We start from the raw sequence: 21451 nt of genomic DNA, 5'->3' as shown, positions 1-21451 counted from the left end.
ATCTGCAAAGGAACTATAGGGGCAGAAGATAGCTATTCTCACCGATAGCCAAGCAGCGATCAAAGCACTTAGGACCAACCAGGTGAACTCTAAACTGGTGTGGGAATGCCTTGAGAGACTGAATACACTCGGCTCGTTCAACAAGGTCTGGATACTTTAGGTTCCAGGCCATGCTGGGTTGGAAGGCAGCCATGAAGTTAGCAGGGGCGCCTTTACACGGACCAGAACCTTTCTGTGGAATCGGAAACGGTTTCATTGCTATGAATCTAAGAAATCAAGAGGTACGGTTGAGGGAACTATACTGGGCGGGCCTACCGGAGACTTTTTTCTTAATTACTTGACCAAACTTTCTCCAGTCGATTCTCCTGAGGTCTCTAGAGCGTTTGGGGACCTTTGCGGTGAGATTTATACTTAAGTATCTAACTGTGTTCTGAGAAGGATTTCTGGTCAGGCACTCTCCAGTTCTCCACCCTAAGATGATAACAAGGAACTCGTCCCAATCGTCACAGTTCTCCGAGCTGGGGAAATGGAAGGTTGGTGTACTGCCCTGTTACACACCGATAGGTTAGAAATAATAATAAAATCAAAGAATGACACAGCTCTCTCGTTGATTTCCGAGCTTCCCCAAAGCGTATGCCTTGCATTGGCGTCGCAGCCTATCAACAGGTTGGTCTTCTTTGTTGCTATGGTGTTCGTCAAATGTTGTAGTTCTTCTGGCGAAGCTGATTGGTCGTGAGCAATGTAATCCGAGGAAATATACACGTTCTCTGCCTCCGCCTTGACCGCGACTAGGTCGCTGGCACTCAGGTTCGGACACAGAAAAGCGTGCAGACTCTAGACGAGACGCACTACGAGTGCTGCAGATTTATCTGCGTTACCCTCAGCATGATCTGCTTGCGTGGGGGGTTCGTCAGTCCCCGTCGGACCGTCGATCCTCATCTCCTCCAACAGCTCGTTGGAACACTTTTACCTTTGCGTTTCTGACTCCGAATCGTACTTTATAGTCGAGCTTTTCCAGTGCCTCTAGTCACTTTCCATTTATACAAAGAGAGTGGCGTACTTTTCTTCAGATATTACTTAGCGTCTGAGCTCTTGCCAACTCTGCTCCGCTTGTGAACTTGCTCGACCTCGTCTTGAGATCGATTGCGTTTCAGAGCGATGGGCTTCGTCTTCTGCTCGTCTGCCAGGCGGTTGCTGTTGTATGTAACAATCGCCTGGTATTTAGCGAGGTCTTTTTCATCGCCCTCATCGACAGTACCGGCCTCCTTATTCTTAGTAATCTTGCTGAGAATATGCATGGCCTTCTGATACCGGCTCTTGAGCAGGACACCAATAGACCTTCGCTTCTTAGTCGGTTTCCGGTAACCGACGCCCTTTGTCGGTCTTTACTTTTGAGGGATCTCCGACATCGAAGGTTTTGGGTTAGAGGTACTGGATTCCACTCGATTCCAGGCTGGAAACTATTAGTCCCTCTGCCGTCTCGCTCTGGGAGGTCCCTGCAGTTGGTTTCAGCACAGCGGTGCTACGGCGTACTGCTCTCGACGGCTTCTGCCTAATGGCTGGATGCCAGCAGCTCGTCTTCCGATGATGCGCCTGGCCCCCTCTTCTTCTATCGTCGGTTTTTTTATTTTTAAAATTGAGTCCACGTCTTGGTCCCACGAGTAGTCCGGGAAGAATGTCCACCCTGGCTATCCCGGCCAGCAGGGTAAGGGTCTTATTCGAAACTGAAGCTGCTTAAGGAATTCAGTGTTTGCATACTAAAGACCAAGCTCCCCATTGCCACACAGTCCTCGGCGTACGCTGTTCCAACTTGGCTTGAGGTACTATTAGCATCTTCTCCAGTACAGGGAGGACGATCCTCGAGCTGCTGCTTCGGTCCATCCCCGCGCCAGATCTACTTGTCCCTGACACATAACCAGCAGACAGGCAGATCATCGTCAATTAGATAAGCCTACTCCCAGCTCGGCTCTACACACTCTTGGCCCGCCCGAAGACGGTTTCCAGCGGCCACCGCGAGGGGGTCGTGTGAGGACTTGCCGAAATATGCAACTTTAGCTTAAAGCATAATCAGACCAAACCACCCTTATTATTAAAGAAGCAGAAAGTCCGGTACTGCCTAACGTGTTCAACGTACTGTTATTCTAACGTTGTAATGAAAAGGGTTGAAGGGGAGTTTGCAGATTTCAATACTGCAATCCCTAACAAATACCTGAGAAATGCATGCTAATTTACCATTTAGAACTCTACTGCCAACAGAGACGACCACTTTGCCATAGTAGGGGAGCCTGTAGTAGTTTACTACTACACTAAGGATGTCCAAAAACACAACAAACCAAGATAGAAGCAATGGATTGTAACTCTCCAAGCGGTAAGGAGTCAGAGACTTCGAATTCACCCGCGACTTTGAGAAATCAGGTCGTGGTCGAACGACGGATTTTGAAAACATCACATCAATCTGTGGAGGTCATGCTTTTCACTTCAGTGGTGTCGAAATATGTCATAATATCTACTCACAACTTTCGTACGAGTTGGGGCTTCAAAATATACTCAAAGTCTTCTCCGCTTGTAATAGGCAGCTAAAAGCAATAAAAATTTGTTGGTTAGCAAACTGAAAATTTCGAATTTTTACTGCTGCCGAAACGCCAAAAATGCCTCAGATAGGAACTGACTTCACGGTTACATCCTTTGGCTATAGAAAACGGCTTATGATTAGTTTCTGGAATGTACGCTCCTCGAAAACGTTATCGAAAGTTCGCTTTCTTCAATTCGGCCTAGAATTTCTGTGATATAACCTGAACATTCTGGGCTTAAACGAAGTGAAATGGCAGAACTCTGGAAAGTACTCTCTCACGACACTGCGCTTTTATGCTACGAAAAGCCAAGTGGTTACTGACACATACCGGAAGGCGCGCTATCTTGATTTTGGTTTCAACTGACAGACACCCTACGAACAATCAGATTCACCACTTTGGTATTAGTAATAGACTTGAATTGCCTTCTGAATGTGCGTAACAAGAGAGGTGCTGACATCAGCCTCGAAAGGCATCTTAATATGATAACGATCGCTTGCCTTCGCTAACGATTTGTGACCCAAGATTGCAATTGACCGCTTACATGATACACTTGTCGCTCGACAATGGGAAAGCTATTTTGCTGATCAGACGGCAGATTCCTTGAGTAATTCGCCTGTGAATATTAATGATCATTGGGCCGCCGCACCGGGGTAAAATCTCGAAGGAGTCCAAAGTGGAGTCCTCCAGGGTTGCATCCTGTCACCGATATTATTTCGTTTTTTTTATCTATGACGTTCTTCATGCTGCCTTGGCCACAGAACGTGGAGAAATTCAATGGACGATGGCATCTTTCCTCAAACACCTCGACTACGCTGATGACATCTGATTACTCTCTCACCGGATCCTGCAGAAGATGGTCGGCGCCGAGGCCTGGCGCTCGTACGTGATGTGATTGGAAGACGGAAGTGGCAGTGGATAGGTCACACATTACGGAGAGGCGACAATTGCATTGCTGGCTACGCCACGCACTGGAATCCATTCTCCCAAGATGGCCGACGTATGGGTCGCCCCAAGGACACCTGGCGCAGATAAGTAGAGGATGAGTGCGAGCGTCTCGGGAAGTCGGCGGGGTGCTGAAGGCAATTCAGGTAACTGAGCGCTATACTCCACCAAAGGGTAAAGGGATTCGCAGAAAACATTATTAGACTATGACATATTTGAATCTCGAACGCACACTGTTTTGAAAAGCAGGTAAAACTCCGGATTGCATGCGCTGCGCCCATTGACCAACTCTTTTTCCGTCCCTATTACCTCTATCTCTAATTTTTTTCTCCATGAACGTTGTAATGGACCACAGTAGGTCAACCAGTTCAGGATCAGTTGAAGGATTCTTCATATTTAAAATCTACTGCGCAAATAACCCTACCATAAATATATGCATATTTATTAAACGACTGAAGTTAAAAATCCCATTTGGCAAAGGTTACATAAGCCATATGACCAAACACAATCGACTATTCCTTTAATTGATTTTCTTTTGACCTTCATCTAGTCCAAAGTCTAAGACTAAACAATTTTCATAATAATTAGATGAAAATTAAGTTAGATGCACATGCAGAGAGGATCTGATATACTAATATCCGACAAAGGCAACCCCTTACGCTCCCGCATTTCATCTAATTGCATCAACCGCACGAAGTGTCAACTAACATAACCACCACCTCCAACTCAGAAATTAATTCCATTCCAACAGAATGCAATCAATGCAAATATTCACCTACTTCTCTGCTTGAAAATCTAACCGTTCAATGCAGTTGATATCCATTTTCATGGTATACCGCAGATACTTCTAATGTGTTCCGAGCAAAGTACAGATGAGAGAGCTCATGTGCTTGCGTAATTAAACTCATGTAATTATCAAGACAAGTGAATAAGTAAAGAGCATTTCAGTTCAATTTGAATATCGAATACTTGATTATTATTTAGAACTTAGAAAAGATCGCCATTCGATGGTACCAAACTTCGATAACGATTCAATCACCCTCGGTTCTGATTGGCTAATTTTGGAATGTTTAAAAATATACGCACAATGGTTTGTGATCTGAATGAAAATGATGTGATTTTTGGGTAGACTCTGTTTACTATTAGTTCTTTCGGAGCTCCAAAAAAATATTTCATTACCAATCTGAACTTAAAACTATCTGAAATTGGGAATTGAAAGATTACAAACATATAAAAGGACAACTATGAAACGGCCAATGCCACGCTCTCTGTTATATGGCCAATAATTCTTACTACATTTGAGAAATTGTAGGCAAAATGCCAACAAGATTTCAAAGTTTACACTAAAGCAAGTTCTCTTAAACAATGAATCTTTTATTGCAAATGTGCATCAGATTCTAAGCAATTATAAGACCATCTTCTGAATTGAAATGATTGCCCCAAACAAGATATTTTTTTCGATAATATTTACTTATTTTGCGAATCTGTTGATCTAAAAAAGAATATTTACTCATGATGACTCTCCAAAAACTTCGGAAAGCTTCAAATGCTAACCTGTCTACGCAAAAATGAGAAGTTGATTTGTATCTTGAACCCTGGACTGAAATGCTTAAGCAAATTAAATTAAGATTACAGCAATTTTCTCTTTAATTATATAAGTCTACAGAATGTTTTACCACGTAACTGCTGCGACATTGTACATATTTACATATTTAATGTCTATAGTCGTGAAACGACTGTTACTTTTTAAGTTGTACTTAACTTCCAAACAACCTACGGCTACTTACTTTGTATTACTTTCTCTTCCAGAGCACTCTTCGCCTACATTAAACTCCTAATACTCGTTCGGAAATATCAACGAAAAAATGTTACAGTTTCCGATATATTCCAAACGCAAGTGGCTAAACATCCAGATAAAACCTGCATCATTTACGAGGATAAAGTTTGGACATTCCGTGATCTGAATGAGTTCTCCAATCGAGTTGCCAATCTATTCCATACTCATGGATACAAACGGGGCGATGTTGTCTGTTTGTTACTCGAAAATCGTCCAGAATTCATTGGAGTATGGTTAGGCTTATCGAAAATCGGAGTCATTACACCCTTAATAAATACAAATTTACGAGGGCCGTCACTACTGCATAGTATTACGGTCGCGAAAAGCTCGGCATTGATATATGGGGAAGGTTTTAAGGAATGTATAATTGAAATTTCGAAAGATTTGCCATCACACTTGGCACTGTATCAGTTCAATAATGCGAAAAATGAACCGACCGAAGGAGCAGCTAAGGATATGAGTACATTGTTGCAGTCTGCTTCGAAGGATAAGATTCCAGCACATATTGAACGAGCAGATCATCATGATAAGCTGTTGTATATTTATACTTCTGGTACGACTGGATTGCCGAAAGCTGCTGTGATATCGCATTCGAGGTAAGTTGAATTTTGTTTATGAATTCTTTTAGATTTCACCATACTTTCTCTCCCTTTCGGCGTTCTTCGTCTGCCATAAAGGAGAGATAGACTTCGCCACCTCATCTGCCAAGATGTCAATCAGCATCATTCCAGAGATGATGAATGCTGCATCATCTGAGACAATCCTGAAGGCAGAGCACACCTTCAGGGCTATTCTTCTGTGGCCTGAATTCAGTTTGTTAGCATTAACTGTAACATGCAATGTCTTTCCCTAAATTGGAGCCGCATGGAGCAGGATCGAACTCACTACCCTACCTAACCTGGAAGCATGTCGTGACCCTCCCACATTCGACATCATCTTTGCCAGGGCCACACTTGCAGTCATAAGCATATTGCACGTGTTGCCGATAGCTAAACTTCCCGTCTATCATCACCCCCAAGTATTTGATGGCAGACTTAGAAGTGATTCCCAATTTGAATACGGGCAAAATTTCGTTTACGGCAGTTGGTGATGAGGACCGCTTCCGTTTTTTCCTCCGCAAGTGTCAGACCAGACCTCTCTAACCAACCCTTAGCAGACCTGATCGCTTCGCATGAGTATAACTCAGCATCTTCGAGGTTCTTTGTGACCACAACCAGCGCTATATCGTCGGCATAACCCACCAACCTGGCTTCCTCCAGAAGAGGAAGGTTACTTCGTTGTACATGATGTTCCACAGCAGTGGACCCAGTACGGAGCCCTGTGGCACATCCAAAGTACTTCTGGGGTCCGTCATCAGTGTCATACCAAAGCCTCCATTCTTGTAAATAGCTGCAAAATAAGCGGGAATACCAATCTTCGCCAGAGATTCCCGTATTAGGTTCCAACTGGCCGAATTGAATGCATTTCAAACATCCAGAGTTACCACCACATATTTGCTAGTACTGCCATTTTCGTGGATTGCATCTTCGGTCAAACCAGTATTTATTTTAATGGCATCAATGGTTGATCTGGCTTTACGGAACTCATAGTGTCGATCTGAGAGCCCTAAGGAAATGCACGCTTCGAACAACTCAGCGAACATGTCCGGTCTGGATTTCACGGCAAGCTTAAGGGCTTTGTTATCACCTATTCTAGCGCAGATCTTCAGCAGCTCGTCACTGGCGACTGACGGTATTGCCGTCACATTCAGAGGTCGCTGGAAGCTGTTTGTACCCTTCTCTTGTTGAGGGAATAACCCCTGGAATAATCCCCGATAATTTTTAACAAAAGTGAAGAGCATGTGATCTGCGGAGTTTACTTCCGCTTCCGAACAGAGCTCCTTAAAGCATTCCCTCTTGCTCCCTCGGATGGCGAGCTTGAGGAGTTTGCGGGGTTCCTTATATACGCGCTCTCTTTGCCATCTTCTGGCTCGATGAAAGGTTGATCGAAGGCTGGCGAGTTCAGTATTCCACCAGTAGTTCGGTCTTCTACTGGGGAATGAGCGCATAGACGCGTCATACGCTTTGGCGATGCATTGAGCCACATGGGCAGCTCTTTCCGTAGAGGCCCCACCATACCTCTATGAAGGTCTGCTCATCCAGAGCTTTAGCAAACCAGCCTGACATCTTTCTCGGTTTCCCCGCTCACCAGTCGAATCTGTAAACCATACGCCACCGTGACGGTTTCTGTAGAGCTCGCTAATGATGGCAATTTCCACCCAATATGGCCTTTCTCCCCACACATTCTGTATCGATAGGACCGATCAATGCCGCTGGTGCATGCCTTTGCGAAATGACCAAATGCGAGGCACTTGAAACACCTGTTTAGAAAACTCTGCTCTCTCAGACAGCAAACAACCCATCCGATTCGAACCTTCCCAGCCGCCAATAACTTCTGCGCTGCGTCCACCGGTAATCGCAATGTGGCCGTTTGAGTATTGCCATAGGCTTTCCGCAAACTCACAATGGACTCCTCGACAAGTTCCTCCAACTTAAACTGTTCCATCAAGACAGTGCAAATTTCTCCTTTGGATGTCACTTCATCGAAATCCTTGCACTGTATATAGACCTCATGTTTTTGGGTCCGTACTGTGACATTCTCTCCAAGTGAGTTCTTAACCTGAGTTCGAAAGCCATCAGATTTCCCAAGCTGGTTTTTTCAGCTTAATCATGAGGGCACCCTTCTGGGTCCTTCGAATCTTGCTGAAATTTTCGGCTAGATCTTTTAGGTCTGGGTCAGCTTTGACCTTTTTCAGTATCTCCGCGTAGGATAAACTTCCATTGCTGGAGATAACAATTGTTTCTGGACGAATTCGCACTTTCTTCGCCTTTTTATTAACTACCTAGGTCCATCCACCGTTTTCATTCTCCTTGCCTATTTGATTGCTGCAATACGATTAGGTGTCACTTGGGTCACCTGTGATACCGTTGGGGCAACAGATTTTCACTTGCCCTTGGAATTTCATTCCTCCTGCTGCGATTTGATGTAGAGCACTCTAATAGTTCGCACCATATTTTTATGGCTTGGTGCACGTTGTGCTTGTCCTTGATGAACTCAAACAGTGGCGAAACGCACTGAACTGGGCGGCACGCTCAAGGTTACTCTCTTCCGGGTTTCCGGGCATAGGAACATAGAGGGGAATGAGCGGGTTGACGGATTGGCCAGGCGGAGTTCTGCTTTTGGCAAACCTTCAGCGGACACAGTCGGTGTCTCGTTGGCGACTGTCAAGAGCGGAATCTACTCGCACTACTTAAGAACCGCGTACCTTATATGGCGAAGGCTTACCACCTGTGTCAAGTTAACGAGGATTTAGCCGCTTATAACATAGCCCGATCACGCTCCTGTGCCAGACGCCTACAAACCAGGCTCCAGGCTCGGCATACCCTACAATTCGCATTGCCGAAGCTACGAAGAAGGGGGTGGGGGGCCTCAGGTACTTCCTCTGCTATTTCCCAGATCTAGCTAGAGTCACGCTACGGACACTGGGTAAACCATTTTTTGGGGTTTTACCTCTATCGTAAATGCTACGGACTGGCTCTGGAGGTCTGAGCCGGCTGGACTCTGCCCCACTGCTCTCATAACAGCAGTCACGGTCTTAGGAGTTTGGCGCATCACAGCGCTAATTGGACTCCTCGGAGAGGCCATTGATATCTACCTACCTACCGTCACAGACATATAACAGTCACACCCACTAGAAAACTGAATGGAATGCAACTTCATTTGTTTTCTCCCTTTTCTTTATTTTTTCTTCAGAAATTTGTAACAGGCAAGAGATAACTATACCATTGAATCTTTTCCACATATAATTTTGTCAGACTATCGTAGGAAGCGTGGAATAATTTTGCTAGTGTGCCTAGCATATCTGTCCATCTTACGAAATTATGGACATTTCTGACATCAAGCGTTACGGGGAGTAATATTCGTCAGATTGACGACTATGCACGTCAGCTTGACCTCCATGAGAGCAGCCACCGTGAATCTCCCTACTGTAAACCGAACTAGCTTAGAGATAAGTTCATGGCAGTCTACACCTGATGAGCCTTTTCGAGCACTTTCCCGCCTGTATCAAGCATACAGGATGGTCGGTATGACGACGGTGGCTCAGGATTTTCTTGCTTTTCCTGGTCAGCGCGAGCCTCCCCTCCTTCTAACGACAAATAGGTCGTGGTGGTTTAACGTGAATACCCCACCGTGTTCTTAAGATACAGATTGATTTCGTGACCACAATCATTGCTTCGTTGTAGCAAACCCAACAGTATCAGTTTATACTGAGTGCAGGCTCAGCATTCACACTGGTGAATGCAAAACCTACGTAGAGACTACCGAATTGAGGAGTCCAACACCCGAGTTGTATAGCGCAACTTCACGCTTAAGATCCGAAGTACTATATCCGTAATGTGGATTACAACTCAAATCAAGCTCCCACTAGGGTGCTTACCGCAAATAATCGGGCTGAGAACATATTCCCCAGGATTTCTCCTGAGGCATATGAACTTGGAGGACTACCCCGGTCCCCCACTTCAGATGATCGCCTAAGGCCTCACGACCAGCAAGTGAATATGAATACAACGTTTCCCGGTGCCACCACGTGGAGGTTCTCATCGGGAATTTGATGTTAATTCGGTCGGCAAAATTGCTGCCTCGTCTGCCTCCTCGCTACTTCAGAACACCATCTTCCGGCGGCAAAAAAATGCCTTCTTCAGGCAATCAATGAATGCGCAGAGTAGAAGATCTGGCTGGTGGTGGGACATCAGTTTAAATACCTCTTCCGGGATACCGTCGAATCGTAGCACTTCCTTATTTATAATAGAGTGGACTGTTTCTTCGAGCGCTCTGATGGTGAACATTGGGCAATCCTCCGTGCCTTCCTTGCTATTGACATCAACTTGAAGGAAATATGTAGGCAACAATGCCCGCACAATACGATTTTTCGGGTGATAAGTCTCCACAAATCCCTCGTCGAATAGCTCCTGCCAGCAGCCACCTGATTTGAACTCTGACACTCTAGCGCATGCCTAACATCAGTCGTTCAAGCGTTGTGTTCTTTCATTACTATCTTTTGAAGAGTTTATGCGTTCCAGCCATAAACGAAAATTTAATTTCTATTAACTAATCCATGGTTTTTGATTTCCAATTGCAGATACATCTTCATTGTTGCCGGAATTCACTACACTATGAACTTCCGTAATGACGATATCTTCTACACACCACTGCCACTCTACCACACTGCGGGCGGTGTTATGAGTGTTGGACAAACGCTAATCTTCGGAGCTACAGTTGTGATCAAGAAGAAATTCTCTGCTTCTGGATTTTTCCCAGATGTCAAAAAATACAACTGCACAGTAAGACACTTGAAACCTAAAAATGAGGCAATGGAACCTGACAGTCTCCTTTGTTGTTTTTCTTTTCAGGTCGCACAATATATCGGCGAAATGTGTAGATATATATTAGCCACACCCCCAAATCCCGCCGATGCATCTCATAAGTTACGCCTAATTTTCGGCAATGGATTACGACCACAAATTTGGCCCCAGTTTGTTCAACGATTCAACATTCCAAAGGTTGGTGAATTCTACGGCGCCACTGAAGGCAATGCGAACATTGTGAACAACGATAACACAGTCGGTGCTATTGGTTTTGTTTCACGAATCATTCCTTCGGTATATCCAATTTCCATCATCCGTGCAGATCAGAACACAGGCGAGCCAATTCGCGACGAAAAGGGTCTTTGTCAACTCTGCAAACCCAACGAACCAGGCGTATTTATCGGCAAAATTATTGAAGGCAATCCATCACGTGAATTTTTAGGCTACGTAGATCGACAAGCCTCCGAGAAGAAAGTCGTCCGAGATGTATTCCGAAAAGGCGACATGGCTTTCCTTTCAGGAGATCTACTTGTTGCAGACGAACGAGGTTATCTATATTTCAAAGATCGAACGGGCGATACCTTCCGGTGGAAGGGCGAAAACGTGTCTACCAGTGAAGTCGAAGCCCAAGTCAGTAATGTGGCTGGATATCGTGATTGCATTGTTTACGGCGTAGAAATTCCAAATTTAGAAGGACGAGCCGGAATGGCAGCTATATATGATCCTGATCGAGTGGTCGATTTGGAACAGTTTTCTGAAAATATCAAGAAAGTCCTGCCAACGTACGCGAGACCACAATTTTTAAGATTTTTAACGAAAATTGATTTAACCGGAACATTCAAGTTACGCAAAGTAGATTTACAGAAAGAAGGATTCGATCCAAATAAAATCACGGACTCTTTGTATTATCAAACAGCGAAGGGTAAATATGAAGCATTAACAAAAGAAATTTATGATCAAATATGCAGGAATGAGGTTCGATTTTAGAAAATGTTATGAAAAGGTGAATCCTATTTTAGAAAAATCGTGAACACATATTCATAGTTATCTCGCAGAGTTTCATTAAAAGTAAGCAATAATCAATAAACCTTCAGATCGGAGGATTCGCTTAGTCGATCGCTTCTTGTTTAGTGCCAACGTCTTACTGCACCTTTCCCTCCCCATAACCACAGGGACTACTATTCAGGATGTACTACAAATCAAAAACGATCAGCTAAACGAATCACTTTTAAACAATCTTAGAAAAATTTGCCAATCAACTGAGATTAACACTTGAATTAATGTTCGTTGAAAATGATATTATTAGAAGAGAATGGTTCATTTTCTTAGGTCTTCTTCGTATGATTGTTTCCCACAATGCGTCGATATAGGTGTGCCTATTTTTTTTATATTTATAATGAGTCCGGGAAGTAATAGTTTTTGTGTAACTAGTTTTAAGTTAAAGTAGCAGAAATGAAGCATGAAAATGACTTTGTACGACGACACACAAAAGACTTAAATCGATACCAAGAAATTTGAATGGATAACAACATCCTGAACAACTTCGTTCAAACTTTCTTGTGAAGATTTACTGAATAAGTGATTAAAGTTAAGTTTTTTTTTTACATTGCTGCTTGATTTGTTTTTATTATTATGATATTTTGTATATAGCAAAACTTGTGGTTGAGATTTATATTATTAGGACTTTTTCAAGTTTTAAATGAAATTTTAAAAAACAGAAAATTATCAATAAAAAAAATGAAACATTAGTTGAAACAATTTGTTTTATTCTCTCTCTTTCCCGTTGAATGATTGAGTTAGCAGTCAGAGTGACCACAGGTCATGCTATGTTCTCTTTGGTTGTTAAGAAAGTGGTTGTATTTTTCCATCTTCAAAATAACAATAACAAAATATCTCAGATTCGTTGACGTATCGCACAATTTCCGACTACAACTGGGAGTACATCAGCCCCAAAAATCGGAAGTCTAACGCATCCATAGGTGCGGTACTCACATCGGAAATCTTCCATGGACTCCGCTTCCTCATTACACGATGGACATATTTGATCTTATAGAATTCCCATTATAAAATTATTATCCAGCTACTGAAATATGATCAGTCAGTTGCCAATACCTCCGCAAACGTTCCTGCTTTTGGGCTGGATAAACTTCACATTAAGTCTGCTTGCTTGCTTCCGATAGAAAAGTTGGATGTTTTTAACAGTATTTATGCTCTGCTACTTGTCCTTGTGGAAAGCTTAGTTTCAGTTCCTGATGGCAGCATTCGCCAATAATGCTGACACCCCAATTGCTAATTCTGCTCCCGGCATGGAGAAAACTGAACCCACTTTAACTAAAACATCTGAGAGTACCACTTTTGCTAAATCGTTCTTAGGATCACTTCAGCCTGAAAAACCGTTGTATATTGTCCCGAAAAAAAGCTGTTATTTCATGCAAAAGTTACATAGTTAAAATCTATTTCTTAAAGCCAATGCTATATTATTGTACGACATTTGAAGAATATTGTTACGAATTTGCTATTCGTACTCGTCACTAGTTCGTTACTTGCTTTGCGTAGGCTCGTACCACTGGATTGCGTAGCGCTAAACCAAAAACCCGTTTTATAACTTTAGTACAAGCGTTTATTAAACACTAAATTATTCAAACGTACTGCACAATTAATTATAGAACACTTTCTTTAATTAGTAAAATTCGGGGCGTATTTATAACCGACGCGTTTAGATCTACTTCTGCAACTTGACTGACTCTGTGGGCGGATTTCCGGCCCTTTTATACTACGCGGAATATTCCAGAAAGGCATGTAAACACTTTACTAGAAAACTACTTTGCGACAGGATCTTTCTACCAGCATTAGAGTCATCTGTTAACAATTATCTTAACTAAATATTCGCCCTACTGTTATACAATTTTGGTGTCTTGGCTAATTGTCATAACTACGATTCACATTGACGTTACACATAATTTTCCAAAGTGGTTTTTCGTAACACTGCCCACCGCCTAAACTTGTTCGTCCCGAACAAGAATCAAAGCTATCTGCCTGGTGTTCCGAATCGTGACCATTTCTATAGGTAATCCAATTCAATCTTCGTCCGGCATTTATCGACTTCTCCTAATTTAGTTAACGGCGTCATTAAAGTCCCTAATTTCCCCACGAAGTCCTTCCAATTTCGATTGCGACTTTCGTGTATCCTCCTTCTTGGCTGTAGACTCTGGAACAATACTAGTTGGGTTCCTAAGGATCAGCATCTCCCTTCAACTTCGTAACTTCGGCCTTTTTGCGAACTCATGTTAATCACATAATCTCATTCTGATCCAAAACATGTAGTCTCATAAAACTGCCGTTCGTCCTTCGCTAAAGTTCCGGTGACATCCAAATTCTCACTGTTTACTTCTTTATAATGCTCCAAAACGATGTTCTGCGTCGTTACTCGTAATACAACCATCCACATTTGTACGATTTTGTGACCTTGATTTTCCGAAACCTTGAATGCACATCTACCCACTTGCAGGAGATTCTGCCGTCGTGCCGCATAAATCTTAGCGATGCCAAATTTTGACCACTAATTCAGTCCAATTTTGTCTTTGGTTTTGCTCCTCCAGATTAATTGCTTCCTTTTCTTTTACCACTTTTCCAGAGCGTTGCCATACTTGCTTCAAAGTGAGCTATTTCTCTGCTCCACGATACTCACTCGTGCATCCTCCTTACTTTTCAATTTTATTCTATCTGTTACTTCGCCTTCTTCACAGTAATTACCCCAAAACTCTTGCCCTTTCCGTGTCCATTCATCCGTCTATACTGATCTCTTCCGTTTCTTGCGACGCTTCTTATAATTCCGTATTATGCACCTTCCTCTACTCCTATCATGACATTCACCTTTACAAATGCGCATAAGTGTTACGCTCATTAATGTTACAACTCGGCGAACCATTGCCTTCAAGTCACTAAGTGAGTTGTAAACTGTCGCTAGATTCCTTTCCGTCCAGCACATGCCTGTTGCTAGCTTTGTCCTGACCGGTCTCAAGTTCTTCTTGTCAATCACTTCTCGCCACTTCACACTTTCCGTCTGCCGACATATCACTTCTCGAATAGTCATCTCCTCCGGCTTTGCACTGTTCTGCCAGGTATGCTCATCCTGTTTACAAATTTTTTCCACCTGCTTCATACCTTCTCTCATGGCCTCTTTCTGCCATTTTACATCTTCACTCATGACTTCTCCATGGTCTACTGCTTCTCGGCAGTTTCGCTCCTCCTCTTCAGTCACCTCTTGACTGATCACTTCTTGTGATTCTCGAATATGCTGACTGGACTGCAACTTGTCAGCTTCTTCTTGCCGGTTTTCAACTTCTTGCACCATCTCATCCATCGGCTTTGGAATCTCGTTGGCGTTCTCATGCTGTATCATTTCCTTCTGTATATTCACTACCTGATTACCAACTTTTTGAAACACTAGCTTCACATTCTGACACACTACCGGTCGCTCTATTCTTTCCTGAGGTTATTCAGAGGAATCTCCCAATCGCTCTTCTATCTGTTCTACTACTTCTGGAGTAACTTCATACTGCGACTTTTCGTTCTTTCGGCACGCTACTTCCTGAGCGCTTTCCTTTCGTTCTTCGTTCACCTCCTTTTCATTGAATATTTCGTTCAACCATTGCTTTTCATTGCCTCCGTCATGCGATTCGGACGAATTGGATCTTTTTCGAGTCTTCCGGCAATATCGAGCTATATGTCCTACCTTGTCACACTTAAAACATTTACCTTTAAACCCTCGAGGCGCTGGTAATCCCAAAGCCTTCACTACACGGCGAACTTTCATTTCAAATTCGTCATCTTCGCACTCCAGATTCCGCACTTTGTAGGCTGGTCGGCATACTGCAGAGGCAGCTTCCAACACTAATGCATTCGAAACAGTCTCCATGAAAGTTTGTTTTGGCGAAATTATAGCCATTCGCTTCGTTTCAGGATCGCGAATGCCGTCTACAAATGTTTCAATTTTGCATCGCTCGATGTAGTCTGCCGAGCAATCTGCATATGCCATATGCGCCAATCTTTCGACTTCTGCTGCAAAGTCTTGCAGTGCTTCACCAACTCTTTGGGACCTATTCTTCAACTCCATTCGAAAGACTTGTTTTCGATGTTCGCTTCCATATTTCCGCTGAAGCGCTGCCATGACCGCTGTATAGTTATTTCGCTCGTTCTCCGGAACCGTCTGTAATACTTCTGCTGCGGCACCTTTGAGTGCTACTACTAACGCAGCAGCAGAATCGGCATCACTCCAGTGATTTTGGCCAGCCACGGTTTCAAACTGTAGTTTGAAAATAGAGAATGGCGTTGTTCCATCATAGGGGGGAGCCTTGAACTTTATTACCGGGTTGTCCTTGGATACAACCGAACATCCGCCCAGTTTAATTTCTTGTAGCTCTTGCTCCAACTTCACTATTCTTCCTGAATCGCATTCCAGGCTTACTTGTAGATCCTTAAATTTAATGTTCAAATCCTCGACTTTTAAATCGAGTTTTCCGGTGATCTCGTCATACTTGGTATCAAGGCTTCCCATATGCTGTTTGATCTCTTCGAAGTCTTGTTTCTGTCGTTTTGCAAACAATTCCATGGTTTCGTTCATTTTCACCATGCTTCCTTTTTGTTCTTTTGCTACTTCTATAAGTTCTCTTTGTTTTTCCTCTTGTCGTGCTTCCTTTTCCTCTTGTTGTCTTGTAAATTCTTCCATAATTTTTGCCAGCCTTTCGTCCTGTCGTGCTTCCTTCTCCTCTTGCCGTCTTGCAAATTCTTCTAGTTGCTTTCTAGACTTTTCTTCTTGCTTTCTAGATTCTTCCTGTTGCCTTGTCATCTCTTCCATAAATTTCACCAGCCTTTCGTCTTGTCGTGCTTCCTTCTCCTCGTGTCGTGCTTCTTTCTCCTCTTGTCGTCTATACATAGCTTGCATTAGAGCTACTATGTCGTTGTTGTTCATCGTGGTCGTTCCAGCTGCTTCCTCACGAATCTCAACAGACGGTGTAGGCTCACACTGGAATTCGCGCTCCTCGACATTAATACCTCGCGACTCCAAAGCTTCGCGAAGTCTTTTCTGCAGTTCTGCTTTAGTTCCCGTCGTGGGAAGCTCTAACGCTAACAGCTCTCTTTTCAGTTGCTCCACTTTCAAGCTCTCGAATTTTACCATCCTGGCTTACGCAATCCCACCGCTGTCACCAATTGTTACGAATTTGCTATTCGTACTCGTCACTAGTTCGTTACTTGCTTTGCGTAGGCTCGTACCACTGGATTGCGTAGCGCTAAACCAAAAACCCGTTTTATAACTTTAGTACAAGCGTTTATTAAACACTAAATTATTCAAACGTACTGCACAATTAATTATAGAACACTTTCTTTAATTAGTAAAATTCGGGGCGTATTTATAACCGACGTGTTTAGATCTACTTCTGAAACTTGACTGACTCTGTGGGCGGATTTCCGGCCCTTTTATACTACGCGGAACATTCCAGAAAGGCATGTAAACACTTTACTAGAAAACTACTTTGCGACAGGATCTTTCTACCAGCATTAGAGTCATCTGTTAATAATTATCTTAACTAAATATTCGCCCTACTGTTATACAATTTTGGTGTCTTGGCTAATTGTCATAACTACGATTCACATTGACGTTACACATAATTTTCCAAAGTGGTTTTTCGTAACAATATTGTGTAAAATTTTTATGAAGAAATGGAAGCGTCTCAGAAAAAAGCAGAATTGCGGTGCCCCACATAACTAGGTGCTGGATCATCTGAAATCAAAGCTCTTTCATTAACGCTACCTTCTTTAATCTGCTTTTCAGCTCCCAGCTTCGCTCGACTTATCGCACCCATTAACAAGTGCTTGGTCCACTATTGATTCTCATGCATTGCATAAAGGTTCATAAAGCAAAGAACCTTCATTAAAAACACAGGCTATTACATAAGCTGCAACCTCAACGGTGAGAGAGTTCCACTCAAGTGCTTTGGTTAAATTTTCCAAAAAATTTGGTCCGAACTCTCATTGTTGTTCTGCGTAAAATCTCCGACGCCTCGCTCCAGGAAGGCATTTTTGCTCAGATCTGGATAGATAGGCTTGATTGTATCCAAAACATCCTTGGGAAGAGCACTATACGTGTGTTTGAACGAAGCAGCCTTTGCCAATCGAACCATGAGTCCGTGCTGAGCCATGTATGAAATGTGGTTCCTTAAACCGCTGTATCTTCCTTAGTTTTGCTCCGATTCATCTCAAATTTTCCCACAATATTCGTGAAAGGTTCTCCATTCATAAAATCAAAGAAACAAAAATACAAAAAAGAAAGTTGAAAAACACTATCTAAAGCACCAGCTCTCAGTGAAATCATTGGCGCATCGCATATTTCTACAAACAGTTCCGAAGCCCGAGTCAACAGCTAGTTTAGCCAAGCCATTCGGGGTGTATATTGGCAGCTTTTGCAGTCAAGATAGCAGCAAATTAACTAACAGGTCCCAAAGTAGTGGGGGATAATACACTCCCTTGGCAGCAGCCTACCTCAGTCTATAGCATTCCCTGCATTAGCACAGCATAGATCTCCATAGCTCAATTATTGTATCATCGACACCATGCTCTCTAGCGATATCATAAGGTCAAAAGCTCCTTACAATGTCACGATTATTCCCATCTCGTCCTCGCCTCTCAGAGTTTCGTCCTCTATGGTTTCCAGGAAACGAAGAGCAGACTCATATAATTTTCCACTGTGGTAAGCATATTAATTCTCATTTAGTGGACACATCTTCACACGAATGTGGTGCTCAACCAATCGATTCAGACCTTTAAAGGAGAACGATGTTAAGCTGATGCGTCAAAAGTTTTTTGGATTTAAATAGTTATATTTTCCAGGCTTTGATATGAAAACCATCTTTTGTGAGGTGTAGGTAAAAACCTTAAAAAGACGCTGCTCCACTCTTCCGCCCATTTCTTCACTTGGCCACCGATCACCAAGTATTACTTCGCGGAGAGGGCTCTGGTCTGCGCCAGAATTTTTAGGTCACGCGTTCGCCATGGCCTGGTTCCAGTTCTTGGAGTTTCGTTTGGATTGTAGCTAATCCAGCGTTTACTGCAATCCAAATCGCCTGTGAGCTCAGCATCTCCTCTACCATGTTGTGAGGTTCGATCTCTGCGCTGATAGTGTCGTTTAACCTTGTTCTCTCCGGTTACCCTTGTTATTTGGGTGTAATGAAACATAAATAACAAAAGAGACTTCACAACCTTAGCTGATTATGTACTGAAGAGGCGGCCTGAAGAAGGGTACAACTGGTGCCCGAAATACAAATTCACAAATAAAAAAAAGGAAAAATTCGGCTAGGCTGTTTTCGTTTTTTCTATTTTTATTCCTGGATACATGGCATCCATACCAGGTGCTTTTAAATGTTCAAAGATTAGTACAGCCGCTCTTAGTTTTTCACTGGTAACCACTATTTTTTATTGCAATACGTTATTTTTGAGAGAATTTAGATAAACTGCTAATTCTCTCACCTCAATTCTGTTACCTGTTCTTCCGGATAGAGTACTTTCAAAAGAGTCCGCACTGATTCAATTATCAGGAGTAATGTCGAAGTTATATTAGCATGCGGAAACTTCGAGTCCTTCTGGTTCTGGTCATTCATCCGTAACACCGCGATCCCTCCAACCTATTTGGGCTTCCATAAAATTACTTCTCGTCGATGTTAACTCTTTCCTTCCTTCTTTCTCTCCCCTCTATCTTCTGCGATACTCCTATTACCCATTCGTTAGTCGATTGCGATTGGCAACTTTGACACCAATGTCAGTCCTGGCCCTAACAGCTTTCCTAACCCCTTTTTGCTAAAAACCAAACAATCTCCCTTTGTATAATTTTTAACAAAAGGCTTCAAGGTTTTATTTTTCTAAGGTTGTGGAAAGACTCGCGACGACTGATTAGCTGCTCATTTTGACCACCAGCAGAACGAGTTCGTTTGAATGTTACCAGCCTACTAGACTTCACAAAATGTCTGAATCGGCAGGCTCAACACCCTTGTTCGAAACAGTCATAACTATTACTCCGTGAACTAGTCACCTTCGCGCAACTGTGTTGTGTTGCCCAGAAAAAATTTAACGTAATTCGATCCATCTTCTTGAAAAAGGAGTTACCCCGTGTGGACTATTCTACCCGCCTCCATCCCTTTACTTAGAATTAGACAGAAAACTCTTTACACTTTACATCTCTTGCCGCACGGTTGCGTATAGCCTAGATTTCTCTCTGATTTTTTTCAGATTTTTGGGTTGGGTAGTTTCCGAAAATGAGTCCTGTCTCACTTTAAGTGTGTACATTTTGACTCCTTACTCGCGCACTTTACAATTCACGTCAAAACGAATATCAGTTTCGGAAAGTACTAACCGAGACCTTTCATCTGATACACCACACGACTATATCCGGTGGAAAAAAATGTAAATCCCCCTTTAAAGGTATGCGGAGCCCCCCCCCCTTCTCCTTTAAACTCCTCCTAAATTTATGTCATTCACTGTATGCGTGGGATTTCATAGTTCTTATCTGTCCACCAAATTTCGTGCATACCGGTTTAGCCGTTTTGGAGAAAAGTGCGTGTGACAGACAGACAGACAAACAGACAAACAGTGAATCGATTTTAATAAGGTTTTGTTTTACATCGCGTTAAATGAGGAAAAGTTTAACGTAAAAACGACGATTCTTTCAATTTCAGTTTATATCGTGTGGCACGCTACATCAAGTTTTTTTTTCAATCTCCTCCTCACCGTCACATACGTTCCGTCAAAAGCTCTATTCATACTTAGCAGCGCATGTCCGGCACGTAGCGAATCATACACAAAACACATATATTCACTATGAGTGTTCATATTTACCAGCAGTAAGCGTAACGCATCCATCTGAATGTGTCAGACAGCATAAGTAGAAATAAGGAAGACGGCGTACAAGAGATTCGTTTCCCGGTCCATTGCTTGAATTTAACACATTAAATTTTTGTGTAGGGCATTTTCGTAAGTAGGCAATTTGTTCGGCGAAGTAATCTGAAATGCTAATCTCCTCCTTTTAGAAATTCATTTTAAATTCCCCTACTGCAACGCTCTCCAACACGGCAAAAATATTCTTTGCAACAATTCTGTCGTCTGCTATGTAGTGTTTGTGCGGATAGGCTGCGCGTACTGTTGGTAAATATGAATGCTCGAATAGTGAATATATGGAAAAAGACTTTTGTGTCTGATACACTAGGTACTGGGCACGCTACATGGTGGTAAGTATGAATACTTTTATCAGTGCTGTGTCAAACTCGCTTCGAGTTGGACACGCTACGCTTGCTGCTGATAAATATGAATACCCACACAGTGAATATATGAAAAAATACTTTTGCCTCTGACACGCTATGTGCAGGGATGTATGAATAGAGCTTAATTCAGAAGCAAGTTCCCGAACAGTTTTACACGGATTCACTTCAATTAAAGCGCTCAATTTATAGTTTAAAACATTTAGAATTAAAATAGCAAACGCCGCAAGAACTTTCTTAATAACCTATGTTATCGCAAAATGGAGGTAGTGAGCACTTGTGTGTGCCAAACCAGAAGTATCAAACTTGTCTTGATCCGCAATTTAGCGTATATTTTCTCAATTTTTTTCTCAAAATCATTCGTTGTTGAAATGAATTGTAGCAGCTGAA

The 21451-nt window shown here is 42.7% G+C and overlaps 1 protein-coding gene across 1 annotated transcript in view; it reads left to right on the top strand.

Moving 5' to 3' along the window:
* LOC119653922 (long-chain fatty acid transport protein 4) overlaps positions 1–12512 on the top strand; it is a 95864-nt gene extending 83352 nt beyond the window's left edge. The window contains exons 3-5 of the mRNA XM_038059082.1: positions 5325–5948; positions 10532–10733; positions 10803–12512. Coding sequence (XP_037915010.1) covers positions 5325–5948; positions 10532–10733; positions 10803–11744 — 1768 coding nt within the window. The 3' untranslated portion in view covers positions 11745–12512. The remainder of the gene's footprint in view (positions 1–5324; positions 5949–10531; positions 10734–10802) is intronic.
* The last annotated feature ends 8939 nt before the right edge of the window (positions 12513–21451 follow it).

Source organism: Hermetia illucens, chromosome 4, assembly GCF_905115235.1.
Source record: "Hermetia illucens chromosome 4, iHerIll2.2.curated.20191125, whole genome shotgun sequence".
NCBI classification, from domain to species: Eukaryota; Metazoa; Arthropoda; class Insecta; order Diptera; family Stratiomyidae; genus Hermetia; species Hermetia illucens.
This window is presented reverse-complemented; position numbering and strand designations above follow the sequence as displayed.